Raw genomic sequence first — 22,248 nt, 5'->3', positions numbered from 1 at the left:
AGGCAGATTGATCAACCAATCAAGGCACAGAAGAAAATAGCCAACAGTTTGCACATTCTCCCAGTGTCTGCGTGGGTTTCCTCCGGGTGCTCCGGTTTCCTCCCACAGTCCAAAGATGTGCAGGTCAGGTGAATTGGCCATGCTAAATTGCCCGTAGTGTTAGGTGCATTAGTCAGAGGGAAGTGGGTCTGGGTGGGTTACTCTTCGGAGGGTCGGTGTGGACTGGTTGGGCCAAAGGGCCTGTTTCCACACTGTAAGGAATCTAATCTAAAAATAAAACCCAGCGTCAATGGCATTTAGTCACGGATCAAAGAAAGAATAAAGAAGTCTTGCTGCAATTATTCGGGCTTTGGTGAGACCATATCTACAGAATCATGAATAAAAGTAAAATACTCTGGATTCTGGAAATCTGAAAGAGAAAGAAAATGTGGGAGAAACTTAGCAGATCTGGCAGGATCTTTGGAGAAAGAAACAAAATTAATGTTTCAAGTCTGATGAGCCTTCTGAAGAATCATGCATGTTTTTGGTATCCATATGCAAGAAAAGATATACCTGCCATGGAGATGATACAGCAAAGATTCATTATGTTGATTCCTGGAATGAGAGGGCTCACCCATGATGAGAGGCTAAGCAGATCGATCCTATACTCTCCAGAGTCTAAAGACCGAGACATGAATCATAGAAGATTTGAAAAGGATCAACTGGGAAATACCAAGATAATGTTGTTTCCCTTGGCTGAGGAATCGAGGACTGAGAGGCAGAAATTTCTTCACTCAAAAGGTTGCGAAACTTTGGAATTCTAAGCCAGAGGGTTGTGGGTGCTCCATAATGGAACAAATTTAAGCCCAATATTGGGAGATGTGTGTCAGTCAGGAAGTTATTGAATACTAGTAGCAGACAAGAAAATAAAACTGAAGCAAAAACTCAGTCATGAAAGTATTGAAGGACACAGCAGGTTCAAGGGGGCATATGGTCTTCTCCTATTTCTCTTGCTCTTTATGCTCTAAAGGACACAACTTCTAGACTGGGTCTATAGCAGGTGATGAGGAAACTGACAAGAGGGAACAATTTACTTTACCTCATCCCCGTCAACCTATCTTCCATAAATGCATCCATCAATGCCACTATCATTAGAAGTATGAGCAGGGTAAAAAAGTAACAGAATTCTTAAAAGGAATTCAGGAAATCTTTTAGAGAATGTAGCAAATCCAACAAGAGAAATGACTGTTCTGTACTTAGTTTTGGGGAATAAATCTCAACAATGGAAGGGACACCAGTGAGAAAACGATTTAATAGTAGTGATCATACTTCAGTTAGATCTCATGTAGGAATGAAAAAAGAGTAAAAGTTGTAAACTGAGAAAATGTCCATTTCAAAATACTGAGATGATATTTGGCAAAAGTTCACAAGAAATAGCTATCTGAAGGTAATGTCATGTGCAGTGCAAGGTATTTAAAGCAGCAGCTAAAGGATTCCAAACAAACTTGTCCTCCTAAAGAAACAACAGCAGGACACCCAAACCTAGCACCTAAACGGAATACAGAGAGTGCCGAAAATCAAAAAGGAAATTAAGGAAGCAGAGGAAAGACATGAAAATGTTAGATCCTTTTTGATTTTATTTGTCAAACATGCTTTATAATATATATGAAGAACAAGGGATTAACCATGAAAAATGAGTAGAATGAGAAATTAAAAAGCTAAGTTAGGAGTGAAGACAGGAGGCACATACATGTGACTGTGAGTTGGCCTTCACAACAGAGCAAGATGATGCAGACACCTCAATTGAGAAGTTGTCAGAAATACTGCACGTGGTAAATAAAGTGGGGGAGAAAATATTCTGAATGCTAATCATAATGGATACATCACCAGATCCAGAAGAAACACACCTCAGTTACTGAGGGAAACACAGGAAACACAAACTAGGAGTAGGCCATTCAGCTCTTTGAGACTGCTCCACCATTCAGTCTGAACATGGTAGGTCTTTTATCTCAATACCATATTTCCATTTTCTCGCCATACCCCTTGATGCCTTTAAAATCAAAAAAAAACCTTTCTTCATTATATTCAATGACTTAGCCTCCACAGCCTTCTGTGTTAGAGAATTCCCTTCACTACCCTTGAAGTCAAGAAACTTTTCCTCATCTCATTTCTAAATAGTTTACCATGTTTCTTAAGATGATGTCCCCTAGGACTCCCAACCAAAGAAAACATTGTACCTGCATCTAGACTGTCTGCACAATTGTGATTTTACATGTTTCAATCAGATCCCCTCTCATCCTTCTAAAATCTAGTGAATTCAAGCCACTAGAACTAATCGTTCCTCATAAGACAGTTCTACCATTCCTGGTATCAGGCCAGTCAACTTCCACTAAAATTTCCTGTAAGGATATCCATTCTTAGTTAGGGAAACCAAAACTGCATGGAATACTCCAGGTGTGGTCTCACAAAGCCCCTGTATAACTGCAGAAAGAAATTCCTACTTCTGAACTTAAATTCTCTTGTAATGAAGGCTAATATACCATGCGCCTTCCTAATTATTTGCTGCACTTGCCTGCAAGTTCACTGACTGGCATATAAGAACTCCTGGATCCCACTTCCCAGTATACTACCATTTAAAATTATCCTCTTCCTTTTTGTTTTTACACATTGATTTGTATAACTTCACATTTAATCACATTGTAATGCATTTGTTTGCCCAAAAAAAAACAATAGTGGAAGCTCAGAGAACCATTTCTAAACCCCTCTTGCTACAAGCAAGGTTCTGGCGGATTGTTAATGTTATATCATCAGTTAAAAAAAGAAGAAATAGCTTCTGGTAATTGCAGGCCAGTCAGCCTAATCACTATGGTAAAACAATGACTGCGGATGCTGGAAACCAGATTCTGGATTAGTGTGGTGCTGGAAAAGCACAGTTCAGGCAGCATCCGAGGAGCAGCAAAATCGACGTTTCGGGCAAAAGCCCTTCAGGAATAGAGGCTCTGCCTGGTCCTCGGATGCTGCCTGAACTTCTGTGCTTTTCCAGCACCACTCTAATCCAGAGCCTAATCACGGTGGTGGGTGAGGTACTGGAAAAGAAAATGTAATTTTGGAAGGCACAGATTAAATTAGAGGCAGAGACAGAGACAGTCAGCATGGATATTGAAGGAAAATGTGTGGCTGATCAACTTGATTTAAGTTTTGAGGTATTATCATAGGTCATGTGTTCAATACAGTGTTCATGACAGACTGGTCAGAAAGTCAGAGCTCATGGGATCTAATGGAAAGTTGAGAGTTGGTCAACCTTGATATAGGTTTTTAGAACTGGAAGATTGTTTCAGAAGGGCTTTGCAAGGCTCAATACTGGACCCTGTGTTGACTGTGCCATACAGTGATTTAGACTTAACTGCAGGGAACGCGAAGGAGGAAGTTGCAGGATTACAAAATTTCATTGTGGAGTTGATGAATGAGTAAAAGTAAAGGTTCTTTAGTCCCTGAGGACCATCAGACTGTCCTCTCACTGGAGTCAGATGTCTGGTGATGGCTTACCTGGAGAATCACTATACCTCAGGCGAGTGGAGATGTTGAGAGGGACAGTCCATTAAGCTGTACAAGACAACAGAATGATATCAATGGACTATTCAAAGTGGGTAGAAAAATTGCAAATGGAATTTTACCCGAGAGAGGTGTGAGGGCATGGACATTGGGAGAAATATCAAAGTAAGGAAACACATCAAATGATGGAGTAATAAATCTCTGAAGGCAGCTATTTTTCAGATGGCATAGAAACAACTGGCCAAATGGCATTCTGCTGTGCCATATATCTATGCTTCTATGAAACTTGGAGACTGTTGCTCAGAGCAGAGATATGGTTGTGGAAGCAAGTTCCACTTAATGCATAATGAAATGCAAGACAATGCAGGTTCAATTCCCACACCAGCTGGGGTTCCTATGAAGATCTCAAGCTGCTCTCTCACCTGAAGCATGGCAACCAATCATTAGTCATGTCTCTCTAATGACAGTATCCTCTGGGACGATGGAAAGTTTGCTTTTTCGAGAGAAAAACAGAAATTAATGTAAATAGGGGAAAGGATAAACTGGAATCACATCAGAGAAGAAAACAAGGTGGACATTCAAGAAAGAAACAGGACACTGAAATGAGAGGAAAAATATTGGTGATCCAAATATTTCTATGAAGGCTTAGCAGATCAGGCAGTACCTAGGGTGGGAAGTGCGTTTAACATTTCAAGTCAATGATCCCTCATAGATTCTGCTTGATCTGCTATGTGTTTCCAGAATTTTATTTATATTTCAGATTTCCAGCAACTGCAGAATTGTTTAAACAAAAAAAGACTTTTGTTGATAATGTTCCACCTGAAGCCACTGAACCAGAGATGCATAAAATAATGGAGCTTATACCCAATCAATAAGTCTTATAGATTTTTCTTACCTTAACAGAGGACTGAAATTCCGACAATGAATAGATTTGGCTGCCAGTGTGTAAATCCCAAATCGTGTTGCATCAGTAAAGGAAAAACCATATAAAATTAATTTTGAAGAACTCAAATACTTCGCATAACTGAACAGGTTCTCTGCCCAAACATCTCAGACAAGTGCTTGTCATTAATAAATAATTGAAATTTGTCACATCAGCAATTACAGTTGTTTAGAAAAGATGAATAAACTGAGATATTAAACATAACAACACATGTCTGTCGGCAAAGACCAGGCTTTAAAATAGTTGGGGGTGGCAAGCAAATTCACCCCTGAAATGTAGCCGATAGAAAGCACAGACATGTGCAAAACTTCAGAAAAGGTTTCCCTCACCTTACAGTATTGGCTTCTCCATGGGCCAATCGGGGCTGACCAATCACAGGCAAAGTCAGGTGCTGGAAGAGGAGTGGGGCGGAGGGGGAGAATGTGGAAGTCCCTGGCAGGATACACTGACCTTTCTTTAAATTACTGGGAATGAGAGGTGTGGGAGAAACTAGGAACATTGCTTGCTTTCACCATTGCAGCTTTCTTTAGGTGATATTCAGCCTATTTGTTAGTCGACATCTGTAACAATAAATGTCCAAACCTGATGGATGGATACATAGTTCACAATGAGGATACGATCCAAGAAAAATTATTTAAATTTTGGCAAAGATGCGGATCTAGATCCCAGAATATTTTTTATTTAAAAAGGATCCATTAATGTTGGGAGATGGAGAGAAATGGTTTTCTCGTTTGGAAAGTTGTGGAATGTTGTGTTGAAATGTTGCCGATTGTTATCAAATGTGAATTCTCTCAACTGCTGTGGTGGAACGTGTCACAGCTATTGAAATCTGAGCAGTTCGGAGCAGGTTTTAGATACGGGTTGACCTGAAACTTCCATGTTGTTGTGGAAACTCAAAGGGATTTATTTTCTTTGCAATGTAGCTACAGAGTATCAATCAGGAACAGAAAAGCCTCAAAGGAGTCGCATAAAATGATCGCATTTGAGATAAGATTAAAGAAAAATCACAACACCAAGTTATAGTTCAACAGGTTTATTTGGAAGTACTAGCTTTCGGAGCAAACCAGTTGGACTATAACCTGTTGCTGCGTGATTTTTAACTTTGTCCACCCCTAGTCCAACACTGGCATCTCCACAACATTTGAGTTAACACAGGACAGCAGGTCACACCCTGCTGACCAACTTCCCTATTCACTATTGATTGGCAAACCTACATCCAGAACCTCAACTTGAGCTACAAATCTTCTCAAAGGTTGCTATGATTCACTATTTTTAAAAATAATTTTTTGTTTACTTCTTCCAGAACATTCCCACAGCATGCATTTCAAGGTTATAAATTACTACTGGAAAAATAACCACACAAAAAGGAAAAACATTAAATCCTTTTAGATGATACTGTTGCTTTCATACTTTTTAAACGGTTAAAGGTCTTGTGCACTTTCTTCACGCCATTACATTTTAGTATGGAATGCAGCTAAATGTAAAACTGAGAGGATTTTCTTTGGGGTTTTTTTGATGGCTTTTTTGATCTATTTGTTTTGCCACTCTCCCTAGTCCTAAACTTCACTTGAAATTTTAACTGATAAAAATGTATTTCCTTCCCCAACTTTTAATTTTGAAATGTGCTGCCTCACATTTCTTCATTGGCCTGCATATGCCACTTATCAATCCAGTATGTGGTCTCCTACAATCTTTCATAATCATTACAATTAGTGTTACCAATTCAATTTACTATAATCGATTTTCCAAACTAAAGCAGTTGGCAGGTTTAAAACCTGCCGAATCAAACTTGTCATTTTTTTCAAACTTGATAGTTGAAAACATTAGCATCATGGGAGCCAGCCGACTAATACTGCAAATCAGATGTTAGCAACAGTAAATTTTTTTTAAGTGCTCTGTTAGGATTGGATCACAACAGATATATGGAACAGAAGGTATTAGGATACAATGACAGTCTTGTCAGAAGAGGCCGTCAGAAGTTGGCGATTTTCTGGTGGTAAATGATGGACTGATGGAAAGACAGCAATTGCTGTGATTGGTCTAGAATGGCCTCGAAGTTCATGAACTCTTTCTCCAGTCTGCAGACACAAGACATATATTTTAGTTTTAAAAAAAAACTCGAATTCATCAGACCACTTCATATTACATAATTTGCAGAAGTTCATCAATATCCAATGCAAAACATCTTTAAAATTTTCTGAATGATAAAGGTAAACATTTGCAAACTCCACAGTTACAGCTTACTCCAGCTATTGCTGCTCTTACCTGGTTGGGCATACATGTCACTCCAGAACCAAATGTGTTTTACTCTTAACTGTTCACTGAAATGGCCAAGAGAGCCACTCGGTTTAAGGTCTATTAAGGGTAGGCAACAAAAACTGGCCTTGCCAATGACATTCATGTCCCATGAAAGAAAAAAAATCCTTTATTAACTGCTTTGTTAACCTTTCCTGCAAACTTTGTAAATATATGCAAACATTCCTGATCTCTATCGCAACTGACAACGTTTAAATTGTCATATTTATGTTGCACTCTCTCTCCTTAATTTTGCTAATAAATGTATCGCTTCATACTTTTCTTCATTGAATTTAATCTATGCAGCTACCCATTCCAGTAGCTTATGTCCTCAAATTTTATTACAATCTTTGTTGATGTTTACTGCGCATCCAACCTTCATCTCATCTGCATGTTGTATTAGCTCATATTGTTCTTCATTACTGTTACCATTCTCAGTATCTGCAAAACTGAACACTGCTTGTTTGAAGACCTCCTTTAACCCAGTTCTAAACACTTTGCTGTCCAAAACATAGTTATTGTCCATTTATGAACCTACTTTCTATCCAGCCACATTCTTGAATTCAGATTGCGCTCTCTACTTCCATTAGTTATTAACTGCAAATGTTGATAATTGTTGTAACCACTTAAAAAAATATATAAAAAATATATAAAATCTATCTTAACTGTACAATTTACTTTGTATTAATCAGCACACATGGATTCCAAAAACGTAATTAAATCTTATACAAATTGAATCCCTGTACAGACCTAAATTGTTTGTGCATGTGCAGTTGAGAAACTGCCCACAATATATAAACATAACCTGCGCAATAGCCACGCCTTTTAAACTAACGGGGCTGGAATCGCATTATAGCCAATACAGGTAAGAAATGTTCACATTCTATAAATAATAGTCTAAATTCTTCAATCACATTAACACCAATTCAAATTGAAGAAACACCCATTATAGCAGAATCAAATGCATTCTATTAACTTTCTATGGAGTTATGGTCATTCTTCAATTATCTACAATGTCTAACATATAAAAAGTATAATTTCAGCCTCCCTTAGAGATTTATAGATGCAAACTTTCTGGATAAGGTACTTTGATCACTTTTTGCTTGTACTCTTCTTTACAAATGGATCATAAGTTCTCCTTACAAATATATTCTACATCCTTAATAGTGATCAATAATTTTCATTTTAATAGGTCACAGATCACAAAGAGCCTTTCATATGTAATAGAACTTCACGAAGTGTACCTTGTTAAAGTACACTATTCTCCTAACAGTGAAATAATTTTGCCTCCTACCCACAAAGCAAAAAAAAGACAATCATTGAAAATGAATTTACATTTCCTGTTTAAGAACAAAAGATCATTTTAAGACCAGAAGATCTCAACACCGTTATTATAAGGCTCATATTACAGTGATCTTCAAAATACAGATTATCATGAGTTGTAACTTTAATTAAAGTAAAGGAAATATAATCATCTTAAATATAGCTACAGAAAAGTCAATTGACAGAGAAATAAAATTTGAAATTGCTAAATAGAAGTTATTTTGTAAGTGTTCATCCAGAGATTAATCAAATCAGTCTACAGCTTCAACGTATGACAAGTAATGGAAAAATGCACCATCTTCTGGATGTCTGTTGTACTGTCAGCTGCATGCCCCAAAGCTCACCATGTGAGGAATTTTGATAAATTGCAGTTGAAAGTGGAGTTAAAAAAAAATCAAAATTTCAGACACATAAGGCTTGCTTATATAAACAAAGTACTGTTTTATTTAAATCTCTAGCATCTGCATTTAAGACTTGCACATAAATTAACTAAGGCTTATAATGATATTTAAAAGGAGAAAGTGATACACTCCATTACTTCTTCCCACCTGCAGAGTAATAAATGCCTTCCTCATTTTTGGTTACAATTTACTAATGCGTTTTTCTTTCATTCCCTTCGAGGGGGACAGCACTTCACTAGAATGGTTTCTTCAGATCCTAATCACCCAATGATAAATGACCCCTTGAACAAGTTATGAATGCACTTTGCTGATGTGGGTAAATTAACCACCAGCCCACATTTTCTTAAATTTCTTAACCTGCAATAGCATGGCAATGATGGCTGGACAATAATCAGAAACTATGGGTAATTGGCTTCTCCTATTTCAGCGATGTCTTGGTTGTTTGCAGCTGCGATTAGGTAACAGCACAGATTGGATCAAACCTAGGGCTGCCTCTATCTTTATAATTGTGGAGCCAGTGTTGGACTGGGGTGGACAATGGTAAAAATCACCACACCGGTTATAGTCCAACAGGTTTATTTGGAAGCAGTAGCTTTGAAGCACTGCAAAGAAAAGCTCCTGATGTTGTGATTTTTTACTGTGATCTTTATAGATCAGCTACTCAAAAGAATACAAGTATTTATATCTTTATGATATTTTAACAAAAGCAATTAAAAAAATACAAACCTGGACATTCCACACAAACACGACGCCATCATCCCCTGCTGAAGCAAACCTGGATTAAAACAAAAGGTTGGCATACGAATTAATCACTCCAAATTAAAAACAGGAATTTATAAAACCTATAAAAGCTACTAATCAGATCACTGGTTTAAAATGTCACTTCATTCATTAAAGAAATCTTGGGAAAAAGTGACAACACATAGTCCTATACTGGATAAGTAATTATAACTGGTTGCAGGTTTCAGAAAAGCACAAGGTAAAATGAATGCCAGGTGCTCCCCTCCTCAGTCTGGGCTCTATGACATCATTAGACTCTGATTTGCACACTGTACAATGTGCATTGCCACTTTAAAATCAGCATTTGTGTGAAGCAGATGGGGAAACCAGAAGCCTTCCGTGATATTTCATCTGTTTAAAAATCAGACAGCCAGGTAGTGAAGGATAGAACTGCTGCCCATTCTTTACATATTTTATAGATTTTATTAAGAGAAATGCAACTTTTGAACATTCACCACCAAATTCCAACCCACTCAGTTCCATCAGCTAATGCATATGACATAACCAAGAGATAGGGAGTGCAACCTTCCTCCAGTACAACTACTCCACTAGTCACAACGTGAACTTTAAATGTTTTACCTAGTTACAGTTTGACCAATTATATATTTTATCTACAAAAAGTTCAGAATAAAGTGCATCAACCTTTAAAAAAAACAAAATTATTGAATCATTATAAAAACAAAACTTAAAGAAACATGACAAGGCTGTCTCAGTTCTTCAGAATTTCTCAGAAAGGTAGCAAAGGCTGAGCTTGAGGTCTTCTCTCTTCACAGGTACACTCAAACTCAACTCAAAACAAACTCAAAAAGCCAAAGCTCCTGACAACCATAGAGTCAGACAGACAAGTTCCAGCAAATCCAAACAGTTCTATCGTCTATCAATCTTGGCTGTTTACTTAGCTTAAAACATGTGACTTTTGAAGGGTAACACTTCAAAGTGTGTGTTCCAATGTCCTTTTAAAGAAATGTATTTCCTCAATACTTCAAAGGAACCAATTTTTGCAATCCATTGGGCATGAGTCCTCAAAAATATTAGAAAGCAATGAATCCCATTCAATCACTCCCACTCATACTAATACAATTAACCATTGTCAATAACCAAACCTGTTCATGCTCAAATATTTCAATAGCTGGGTCCATTGTATCCACCATTCTAAAATATTCTTGACATACATAATTAAGATAACCTATCTGTACCAGTGCAGGTAAATGCTCAGAATTACATTTGAAGCTGTGTTAATGGATTTGCATTAATATGATGGTGTTCTTCATAAAGGTGGAGTGTAATGTAATTGAATCTGAAACTAAGGTTTTGAATCTACATAAAAGGAAAGTATGTGACACGAGCTGTCAAGGATGGATTGAGAATAGTTGACATAGTAGAAGGTGTACACTTGTTTTTGAGGGCTGAAATAAACCAAAGATCAGGCTGTTTTCGGAGAGGGTTAGAAACAATTTGTGGCAATATTTAATGAAGAATATTCAATATCTTGGCTGTAATGGGAAGATTAATTATGTATTCTGTGTTATATCAGTGCAAGTTGTTGTTGGATGTTTTTCTTTAGCAATAACATCTACAATAAATTATCTGGAACAAAATCAAACATTGCTAAAGAAGTATAGCAGGTCAGGCAGCATCTGTGAAGAGAAAGCAGAGATAATGTTTCAGGTCCAGCGATCTTTCTTCACTAGCTGGGAAAGATTGGTTTATATGCGAACGAAGGGGCAGAGGGAGTGGGGAAGGAGTAAATGATAGGTGGAGATGGAGTCAAGAGAAAGAGTGTACTAAAGGAGTTGATGATAGAGAGGCAAAAAATCCATATTTAAAGAACATATGCATGCATTACAAGCATTCATTCCTGTCTGGCACAAAAATAAAAGAGGAAAGGTGGCTCAACTATGGCTTACAAAGAAATTAGGGACAGTATTAGATCCAAAGAGGAGACATATAAAATTGCCAGTAAAGGCAGCAAGTGAGGATTAAGAATGCAGCATAAGTGGACAAAAAGTTTGATCAAGAGGGGGAAAATCGACTGAGTAAAATTGCAGGAAACACAGAAACTGACTGTAAAACCTCCCATAAAAATAAACAAAGAGAAAAAGACTAGTAAAAACAAATCTAGGCCCCTTAAAGTCAGAAAATGGGAAAATTACAGTGCAGAACAAAAAAAATGACAGATGAATTGAACACATATTTTGGTTTCCTGATGAAGAGCTCGAAACGTCAACTCTCCTGCTCCTTTGATGCTATCTGACCAGCTTTGCTTTTCCAGCACCACACCTTTTGACTATTTTAGTTCTGTTCTTTGTGCTCTCCTGAGTCTACGGAAGGTGAAATTGAATATTAATAATCAGTATTACTAAGAAAGTTATGCTAGGGAAATTAACAGAATTAAAGGCCAACAAATCACCAAGGCCTCAATCTCCATTATAGAGTAGCAAAAGGAAGTGGCTCTGGAAATGCGGAAGCATCGGTGGTCATCTTCAAAATTCTATAGATACTAGAGCAGTTCCCCAGATTGGAGGGTGGCATATGTAACCCCACTATTTCAAATCAAAGGAAGAGAAAACAAATAATTATAGAGCAATTAATTTAACATCAGCAAAGGGGAAAACGCGTGAGTCAAAACATGATCACAGAACATTTAGAAAGCATCAGAAAAGATGAAGGCAACATGAGTTTACAGAAGGCAAATCATGCTTGACAAATCTACTAGAGTTTTTTTTGAGGGTGTAATTAGCATACATGAAGGAGAACCAGTGAATGTTGTGTATTTGGACTTCAAGGAAGTTGATAAGGTTCCTCATAAGCGGTTAATGAGCAAAGTTAAAGTACACAGAATAGAAAGCTGGCATCGATCAAGAATTAGTTTTCAGACAGGAAACAGAATGGGAATCTTAATAGCCAAATATATCATTAACTAAATTAAAACAAAAGAACTACAGATGGTGACAATATGTAACAGAATCTGAAATTGCTGGCAAAACTCAGCAGTTCTGGCAACATCTGAGAGGAAGGTGACTTTTCAGAAGAGTTCGTTCTCCCCACAAATGCAGCTAGACCTGCTGAGTTTCTATTTTTGCTTCACATTATTTACTAATTTCTTATTAATAAGATACATCTGAGAAATTAATCATTTAAGAAACACATTAAAACTTTTATTACAAAATCAATCCATTTACTCTTCCACTTTCTCCCCATTACAATGTTCAGACATTATTAAACAACTATTTTAATATTGGAAAAGAATGTTAGGATATTAGGCTTTCATTAAACAAAGAATCAAAACTATTGCAAATATAATATCTTCTCCCTTCTTTCTTCCACTACATCCACAAGGTATTCATAATTAGATCAGAATAACTGGGCTTCTTTGAACTCACTTGGAAAGGTTCCATAACATTAGACTTGTTACCAAATTTTCAAACTTCAAATAAAGTTTTTTCTAAAACTAACCTGAGATCATCAATCCATGCCATGAAGCGAACAATATCACTGTGGCCTTTTAGTACCTGTAGTTCTGTATAGGGATTCTGTAGCTGTTCATCGCCTATGCAGAGGACCAGAGACTTCTAAAAGTAAGATGATTAATTATAAAATGGTTATTGCATCGTAAGGGATAATTGTCATAGTTTTCCATAACTGTTCAGTACTGTAAAATTGAACTGAAATTTGAAACTTAAAAAGTACAAAGATTATCATTGTAAAAGATAGGAAAGACAGTAAGGCCAAATGAGACGACAGTGTAATGACATTACTATGCAGAGTCAAAAAGAAGAATTCCAGGTCTATCATATTCAGGATAGCACTGAAAGTTTAAAAAGTACCTTAATGAAAACTTAGAAAGTGTTTGGAAAATCGTCATATTGATTTTCTAACTGATTCCATCCATTAGATAGTTAATGACACAAAGGGTAAAACTGGAATAACTGCTATAACTACTCCTGAAAATTATTTGAGGAAATATATGGTATGTTTTCTACCTGGTAGATGCACAAAGCAAAGTAGGAAACAAAATGATCTACTAGAGAGAGAATGAATCCTTTATACAATACCTCCACTGGCTCCTGTACGTCTCTTCCTCCCAGCAACCACCTCAACATCTCTCAGCTCTAAAACAAATGGAATACAAAACATGTTCAAGCTGCTAAGGATTGGTCGTAGTAATTATCCATAGATATTACTATTTCTTGGATAAATTAAAACGCAAGTTAGAAAGGAGATTTCAATGGTCAGTCATAAAATTAGATTTGATTTATTAATTGTCACGTACATCCTGTTTCAAAGTACAGTGGGTAAAAAAGTGTTGTACAGTGTTGCCACTCTACAGAGCTATGTTAAAACACAGAAAAATAAACCAAAACATAGAATATAGATGCAGAAAAATTAGTAAAGAAAGTGTCCTTCTTGTTAAGTGTTCCATCATGGGCCACAGGTCTGGTGGTCAGACACGAGTCTCCTTCACTCAGCCTCCACCGTAACAAATGTCACCACTCTTTGGTGCCACCTCACCACCATCGGCTCGCCACTGTGAGCCCTTTGCTGGACCTCACCAATGCCGATGCCACCAATGCTGCTGGGTACTGCACCAGCCCAAACTTTACTCCGCCACTGCCATGAATCTGCTTTGGCCCACTGCGCTGATGCATCAGAGTCTCACACTGGGCCCAAACTTGTCTCAGCCGCCACCTCCACGAATCTGCACTGGTTGCAAACGCCGCCGGGAACACAAACTCACCTCTGCAGGAGCAGCCACTCATCAGCATTAGGACTGCCTCAAAGATGCAGAAGCTACCAGGAACACAAACTCACCTCCGATGCCACTGCACTGCTGGGCCCACTCTGCTACGCTGATGCTGTTGCCAAGACCAAGCTCTTCACCAACAGATAAGTAAAACAAAATAGAAGAGAAAATAAAAAAAACAAGAGAAGAGAGAACAAAAGGAAAATAAATAAAAAGCAGACAGAGTAGATGAGCCCCGGGCTCAGAAGCCCTAATCCACCAATTTGGTAAAGTGCAAATTAAAAACACTGAGTGGAAGCTTGGCAGCCAACTTCTGAATTATGCTGCACTTACAAATTTTGCTTTCCAAAAATGAATCAATCTTAAAAAGTTTTGTTAGACAGAAAAATTGTTACATAAGTAAATGTGGAAATGTAATTGGGGAGGTCTCAATTGATTTTCATTCTCTGCAGTAAGGCACCCTGGGACTCACTATTTGAAAGCCACGTTCCAGGATGAAACAGTGCTATTGGGACCATGCTGCCCACGTGATATCTCATTCATAAATTTTAATAGTCAGGAAATTGTGGACATAGTGCTTATACTGCAAAACATTTGTCTGTGCTCTCGGTAACCAAGGTTCTGTACAAGGAGTACTTACAACTTAGGAGAGGTACAGAAAGGATGTAACATAGGGCAATTATCATTTATCTGCAACTTACTGCTGGCTGAACATGCTGCAGACATGACAAGAAATTTAATGCTCATCGTAGACTCAAACCGCATCAAAGTTTTTTGTTGCACAAGGTAGATAACACCAATACATTACCAGTTCTGGGTAGTGCATTTCTTTTAAAAATAATAATTTCTATTAAAACCTATCTAAACTTTTCAGTCAGAATCATCTTAACATCTATATTTAAAGTCAAGAGTGTGGTGCTAGAAAGGTTCAGCAGGCCAGGCAGCATCCGTGGAGCAAGAGTCGACGTTTTGGGCAAAAACAAATGCGGCAGTGAGGCCCGGGGAGGGGGGCGGGGGGAGGGTAGGTAACACAGTGCGATAGGTAGATGGAAATGGGGGTAATGGTGATAGACTGGAGAGGAGGGTGGAGCTGATAGGTGAGAAGGAAGATGGATAGGTAAGTCAGTGCTGTGTTGAAAGGCTGGATCTGGCATAAGGTGGGGGCAGGATGAGGAAACTGGTGACATCCACATTGTTGCCATGGGGATGGAGGTCCAGAGGCAGAAGATAAGGTGTTCTTCCTCCAGACGTGGGGTCATTAGGGAGTGGCGATGGAGGAGGCACAGGACCTGCATGTCCTTTGTGGACTGGAAGGGGGAGTTGAAGTGTTCGGCCATGGGATGTGGGGTTGGTTGGTGCGTGCAGGCGTCCCGGAGATGTTCTCTAAAGCACTCTGGGGAGACAGGATGCCTACCCGCAATATAGAGGAGACCGCATCGGGAGCAATGGATACAGTAAATGACACGTGTGGAAGTGCAGGTGAAACTTTGATGGGTGTGGAAGGCTCCTTTGGGGTCTTGGACGGAGGTGAGGGGGGAAGTTTGGACACAAGTTTTGCAATTCCTGCGATGGCAGGGGAAGGTGCCAGTAGGGGAGGATAGGTTGGTGGGGTCGTGGACCTGACGAGGGAGTCGCAGAGGGAACAGTCTTTATGGAAAGTGGACAGGGGTGGCGAGGGAAATGTATCTCTGCTATTGAGGTCTGTTTGTAGGTGGCGGAAATGGCAGAGGATGATGCGATGTATCTAGAGGTTGGTGGGATGGAAGGTGAGGACTGGGGGAGGGTGGTTCTGGCCTTATTGGGGTGAGAGGGGAAATTGCAGTCTCTAAAGAAAGAGGCCATCTGGTGCATTCTGTGGTGGAACTTGCCCTCCTGGAAGCAGATGTGGCAGAGGTGGAGGAATTGGGAATAGGGGATAGCATTTTTACAGGAGGCAGGATGGGAGGAGGTGTAGTCCAGGTAGCTGTGAGATTCTGTGGGTTTGTAGAAGATGTCAGTGTTGATGGGAGGTGGGAGGTCCAGGAAGGCGAGGGAGATGTCAGGGATGGTGCAGGTGAATTTTAGGTCGGGTTGGAATGTGTTGGTGAAGTTGACGAACTGTTCAAACTCCACATGGGAGCACGCAGTGGCGTTGATGTAGTCATCAGTGTAGCAGAGGAAGAGGTGGGGAATGGTGCCAGTGTAACTATGGAAGATCTATATTTAGAGGCTAGTAAGAACCGCAGGAATCATTAAGCATTAAAGTGGGATTATTTTTAGCAGAAAATCTAGAAACAAGTCTGTGGAGAAACTGACGTAAGTGTAAGATAGCCAGCCAGTATTCTCAGACAACTTCAAGGAACCATCAAGAACATGAGAATGAGAACATTACATTTGAAGTGATGCTGCACCAGAAGCCAGTATAGGTAAATGTGCAGAGGGTAACTGGGGAAAGGATTGTTGCTTCACGCTAAGGGAAGCAGAGTTTTGGATGAGTTCAATTTTAGACAGAGAATGCCACAAGTTAACCTGAAGAGTACTTGTACTGGAATAGCCAAAATAGGGGAGGGCCCTGCCTAGTGATATTATCACCAGACTACTTATCAAAAACTCAAACCCAAAAACATTCTGAGGACCTGGGCTTGAATTCGACCACAGCAGATGCTCACATTAGAATTCAATTTTAAAAAGTCTGGAATTAAGAATCTACTATTGTCAATTGTCGGTAAAACCCATCTGGTTCATTGATGTCCTTCAGAGAAGGAAACCCCCTGGGTGGGGGTGGTTTGGCCTACATGCAACTCCAGACACAAAGTAATGTGGTTTACACTCAAGTACTCTCTGAAATAGCCTACCAAGCCACTCAGCTGTATCAATCAAGCTGTGAAGTCTCAACAAAGAAATAAAACTAGACACGCCACCTGGCATCAAACTAGGCACCAGAAAAGAGAGGCAGAAGTAGTCCAGTCAACCCTCTAAGATGTTCTTACATCTAGGGGCTAGTGCCAAAATTAGGAAAGCAGGCTCACAGACTTGTGAAACAACAGCCCAAACACAGTTATATTCACAGAATCAGACCTTATACACAATGTCCCAGATGTCTCTTTCACCATCCCTGTATATGCCCTGTCTCACCAGCAGAATAGACCCAGCAGAGGTGGCAGCACAGTGGTATACAGTCAGAAGGGAGTTGCCCCGCCAATGCTCAACTGTGACGCAGGACCCCATGAAGTCTTACACACCCTCCCTTGACTGAAGAATCAGTAGTCCTCCATGTTGAGCAACACTTGAAGGAAGAACAGAGGGTGGCAACAGCGGAAACATACTTTGGGTGGGGATAACAATTGCCACCACCGAGAATGCTTTGGCAGCAACGCAACTGATCAAGCAGGTCAAGTCCTGAAGGACATAGCTGTTAGACTAGGTGTGTAACAGTTGGGGAAGGAACCAACAAGAGGGAAAAACATACTTGATCTCATCTTTACCAATCTGTCAGCTGCAGATGTATATATTTAGCAAACGTTCATGACACTTCAATTCTATCCCCTTTGGAATAAAGCCTAATGATTGGGTTTTTTTTGGGAGAACTTTGCTAACCTGTGAAATAACTTTTCATGTTTAATGCTCATGTATTCCAAGATACCATTGTTTCTATGAACTCACTAGGCTTGTACCTTTCTAGTAATAAGTGACCTGCCTATTCCTGCCAATGGTGCTAATCTCATTTACTTATGTTGAAATTTATTTCCCAAAAAAAATTGCCCATTCGATTCTGTAGAAAGTCCATCAGGAGAATTGGTAATGGGGAATAAGGAAATGACAGATGAATCGAACCAGTATTGGTTCAACCTATCAGAGTCTTCACTATAGAAACGACAAGTAACATCTAAGAAGCTAAGATAAATCAAGAAATGGAAGGGAGGAAGAAATTTAGGAACGTCAGAAATCACCAGAGAAGTGATGCTGAGCAAATTAGTTAAATGAGATAGTTGATGCATTGGTTTAATTTTCCAAAAGTTTGATTTGGGAGCATTCTCGTTATATTGAGAGAAGCAAACTTAACACTTTTATTCAAAAAAGCAGCAGCTAAATCAGTCAGTTCGCTGAACATTCATCATAAGCAAAATATTATAAACTATTATTATAGCAGTTATATCAGGACACTTACATAACTTCAGGGTAACCAAGCAAAGTCAACATAGTTTTGTTAAAGGGAAATCATTTGACTAGTCTATTGGAGTTCTTAAAAGAGGTAACATGCTCTGGATAAAAGAGAATCAGTGGATGTACTGCACATAGATTTCCAGAAGACATTTGACAAGACGCAAAATCAAAGATTATTGCAAAACAAACATTCAGTGCAGTGGGTAGCGTATGGGCACAGACAGATGATTGGCTGACTAACAGGAAGCATAGAGGTGGTGCAATTGGGACTTATGCAAGATACACCACAGGGATTGGTGCTGAAATCTCAACTGTTTATAATTTATATAAATGCCTTTGATGAAGGAATGGAGCTAATTGTTGGCAAATTTGATGACACAACAATAGATAGAAAGCAAGTTGTAAAGAGGATACAATATAGTTACAAAAAGATATTGATAAGTGGCTAGGCAAAGACGTGGCAAATGGGAGTATTAATGTGGGAAGTGTAATGCCCCATTTTGGCAGGAAGAGTAAAAGAAAGCATATCATCTAATTGATGAGAGATTGCACAATTCAGATCCACAGGGATCTGGATGTTCTTGTGCATGAATTGCACAAGGTTAGCTTGCAGGTACAGCAAGTAATTAGGAAAGCAAAAAGAATGTTACAATTTATTAAGAAGGAAGCTAGTAGGTAGGCTATACTTCAATTATTGGATTGGTGGTGCTGGAAGAGCACAGCAGTTCAGGCAGCATCCAACGAGCAGCGAAATCGACGTTTCGGGCAAAAGCCCTTCATCAGGAATAAAGGCAGTGAGCCTGAAGCGTGGAGAGATTCAGGCTCACTGCCTTTATTCCTGATGAAGGGCTTTTGCCCGAAACGTCGATTTCGCTGCTTGTTGGATGCTCCCTGAACTGCTGTGCTCTTCCAGCACCACCAATCCAGTATTTGGTTTTCAGCATCTGCAGTCATTGTTTTTACCTTATACCTCAATTATGTAAATACAATGACTGCAGATGCTGGAAACCAGATTCTGGATTAGTGGTGCTGGGAGAGCACAGCAGTTCAGGCAGCATCCAAGGAGCAGTAAAATCGACGTTTCGGGCAAAAGCCCTTCATCAGGAACAAAGGCAGAGAGCTTGAAGGGTGGAGAGATAAACTAGAGGAGGGTGGGGGTGGGGAGAGAGTAGCATAGAGTACAATAGGTGAGTGGGGGAGGGGGATGAAGGTGATAGATCAAGGAAGAGGGTGGAGTGGATAGGTGGAAAAGAAGATAGGCAGATCGGACAAGTCATGGGGACAGTGCTGAGCTGGAAGTTCGGAACTAGGGTGAGGTGGGGGGAAGGGGAAATGAGGAAACTGTTGAAGTCCACATTGATGCCCTGGGGTTGAAGTGTTCCAGGTGGAAGATGAGGCGTTCTTCCTCCAGGTGTCCAGGTGAGGGAGCGGCGGTGAAAGAGGCCCAGGACCTCCATGTCCTCGGCAGAGTGAGAGGGGGAGTTGAAATGTTGGGCCACGGGGCGGTGTGGTTGATTGGTGCGGGTGTCCCGGAGATGTTCCCTAAAGCGCTCTGCTAGGAGGCGTCCAGTCTCCCCAATGTAGAGGAGACCGCATCGGGAGCGACGGATACAATAAATGATATTAGTGGATGTGCAGGTAAATCTTTGATGGATGTAGAAGGCTCCTTTAGGGCCTTGGATGGAGGTGAGGGAGGTGGTGTGGGCACAGGTTTTGCAATCCCTGCAGTGGCAGGGGAAGGTGCCAGGATGGGAGGGTGGGTTGTCGGGGGGGCGTGGACCTGACCAGGTAGTCACGGAGGGAACGGTCTTTGCGGAAGGCGGAAAGGGGTGGGGAGGGAAATATATCCCTGGTGGTGGGGTCTTTTTGGAGGTGGCGGAAATGTCGGCGGATGATTTGGTTTATGCGAAGGTTGGTAGGGTGGAAGGTGAGCACCAGGGGCGTTCTGTCCTTGTTACGGTTGGAGGGGTGGGGTCTGAGGGCGGAGGTGCAGGATGTGGACAAGATACGTGGGAGGGCATCTTTAACCAAGTGGGAAGGGAAATTGCGGTCTCTAAAAGGAGGAGGCCATCTGGTCTGTTCTGTGGTGGAACTGGTCCTCCTGGGAGCAGATACAGCAGAGGCAGAGGAATTGGGAATACAGGATGCCATTTTTGCAAGAGGTAGGGTGGGAAGAGGTGTAATCCAGGTAGCTGTAGGAGTCGGTGGGTTTGTAAAAAATGTCAGTGTCAAGTCGGTCGTCATTAATGGAGATGGAGGGGTCCAGGAAGGGGAGGGAGGTGTCAGAGATAGTCCAGGTAAATTTAAGGTCAGGGTAGAATGTGGAGTTCAACAGTTTCCTCATTTCCCTTCCCCCACCTCACCCTAGTTCCAAACTTCCAGCTCAGCACTATCCCCATGACTCGTCCTACCTGCCCATCTTCTTTTCCACCTATCCACTCCACCCTCCTCCTTGACCTATCACCTTCATCCCCCTCCCCCACTGTACTCTATGCTACTCTCTCCCCACCCCCATCCTCCTCTAGCTTATCTCTCCATGCTTCAGGCTCTCTGCCTTTGTTCCTGATGAAGGGCTTTTGCCCGAAACGTCGATTTTACTGCTCCTCGGATGCTGCCTGAACTGCTGTGCTCTTCCAGCACCACTAATCCAGAATATACTTCAATTCTACTGGGTACTGGTGTCAGCATATCTGGAGTTTGTGCACAATACTGGACGCTTTATTCAGGTAAGGGCAAATATTTTGGAGGCAGTTCAGAGAAGGTTTACCAGACTAATACCTGGAATGAATATCAGAAAAATCGTGTTGAAAAGCAGTAGGCAGTGCCTTTGAACGGAACAGATAGATTCTTGTTATATAAGGGATTTAAAAATTATCAGGATAGGTGAGAATGAGGATTCATCAGGCACAATGTTACTGAATGGCAGATTAAATTCTGGCGGGGTTGGGGAAGTGATGTCTGTATGGCCTACACCTGCTTCTGCTCATTTGCATATATGTCTGCCTCAGTAGTATTCCCAATTTGATGTGATCTATACTCTTGACGTCACCAAAATAATTGTCCAGTCCATATTTGATTAACGTGCTCCTATACACACACACACACACTCTTCACACTTCCAATAAATAATTTTCACAAATAATTAATTAAATGATACCATGCTAAGTACATCGATATTAAATATCTTAAATCTTGGATTACTGAATAACAACAAAACTAAGAAATGCACAGCCTGGGCACAGGATTAAAGTGAGACAACCATCTAAAAAAAGGAACATTTTCAAACTGCTTTTGACAAGATATTAGAACTCCTAGAACTAAAAATGCACTAATAAAAAATAATACTTGCAATTATCTAGCACCGCTTTCCCAGACTTTTCAAAGTGACTCAGTCAATTGAATAATTTTTGAAGGGCGGTCACATGTAATTTATGAAACATGACTGCTAATATGTGCATAGCAAACTCCCACAAACAGCAATGTGATAACAAGCAGATGATCTGGTTTTGAGAAGTTGAGGGATAAATATTGTGATGACAGAGATACCTTCTCCATTCTTGTTCAAAATAGTGCCAAGAGAATTTTTAAATCCACCTGAAAGATCAGATAAAGCTTAGTTTTCTCTCAATGAAAAAGCAACAAATCTGACATTGCAGTAGTTTTTCAGAACTGCGCTCGAGTGTAAGCCTTAATTTTTGTCATCGAGGCATAGGACACAAACTCAATGTTCTGGACAGCTAAGTAGCTTCCTGGGTAGCACAGTGGCTCAGTGCTTAGTACTGCTACCTCACAGCGCCAGGGACCAGTGTTCAATTCCAGCCTCGGGTGACTGTCTGTATGGAGTTTGCACATTCTTCCAATGTCTGCATGGGTTTCCTTCAGGTACTATGGCTTCCTCTCTCAGTCCAAAAGATGTGCAGTTTTGGTAATTTAGCATGACCAATCGACCATTGTGTCTAGGGATGTGTACATTAGGTGGACTAGCCATGGGATATGCAGGGTTACAGGGATAGGGTAGGGAAATGATTCAGGGCAGACTTGTTGGGCATGAATCGCCTGTTTCCACATTGTAATGATTCTATGACGAT

The 22,248-nt window shown here is 40.2% G+C and overlaps 1 protein-coding gene across 1 annotated transcript in view; it reads right to left on the bottom strand.

Moving 5' to 3' along the window:
- Nucleotides 1-22,248, bottom strand: part of wdr41 (WD repeat domain 41) — a 56,115-nt gene that overhangs the window by 21,178 nt on the left and 12,689 nt on the right. The window contains exons 2-6 of the mRNA XM_072547513.1: nucleotides 13,329-13,385; nucleotides 12,730-12,845; nucleotides 9,220-9,268; nucleotides 6,421-6,552; nucleotides 4,427-4,489 (exon numbers count right to left, since the gene is read on the bottom strand). Of these exons, the coding sequence (XP_072403614.1) occupies nucleotides 4,427-4,489; nucleotides 6,421-6,552; nucleotides 9,220-9,268; nucleotides 12,730-12,845; nucleotides 13,329-13,376 (408 nt within the window). The 5' untranslated portion in view covers nucleotides 13,377-13,385. The remainder of the gene's footprint in view (nucleotides 1-4,426; nucleotides 4,490-6,420; nucleotides 6,553-9,219; nucleotides 9,269-12,729; nucleotides 12,846-13,328; nucleotides 13,386-22,248) is intronic.

This window comes from Chiloscyllium punctatum, chromosome 2 (genome assembly GCF_047496795.1).
Source record: "Chiloscyllium punctatum isolate Juve2018m chromosome 2, sChiPun1.3, whole genome shotgun sequence".
In the NCBI taxonomy this organism is placed as follows: domain Eukaryota; kingdom Metazoa; phylum Chordata; class Chondrichthyes; order Orectolobiformes; family Hemiscylliidae; genus Chiloscyllium; species Chiloscyllium punctatum.
Note: the sequence above shows the minus strand (reverse complement) of the source record. Positions and strands in the feature narration are given on the sequence as shown.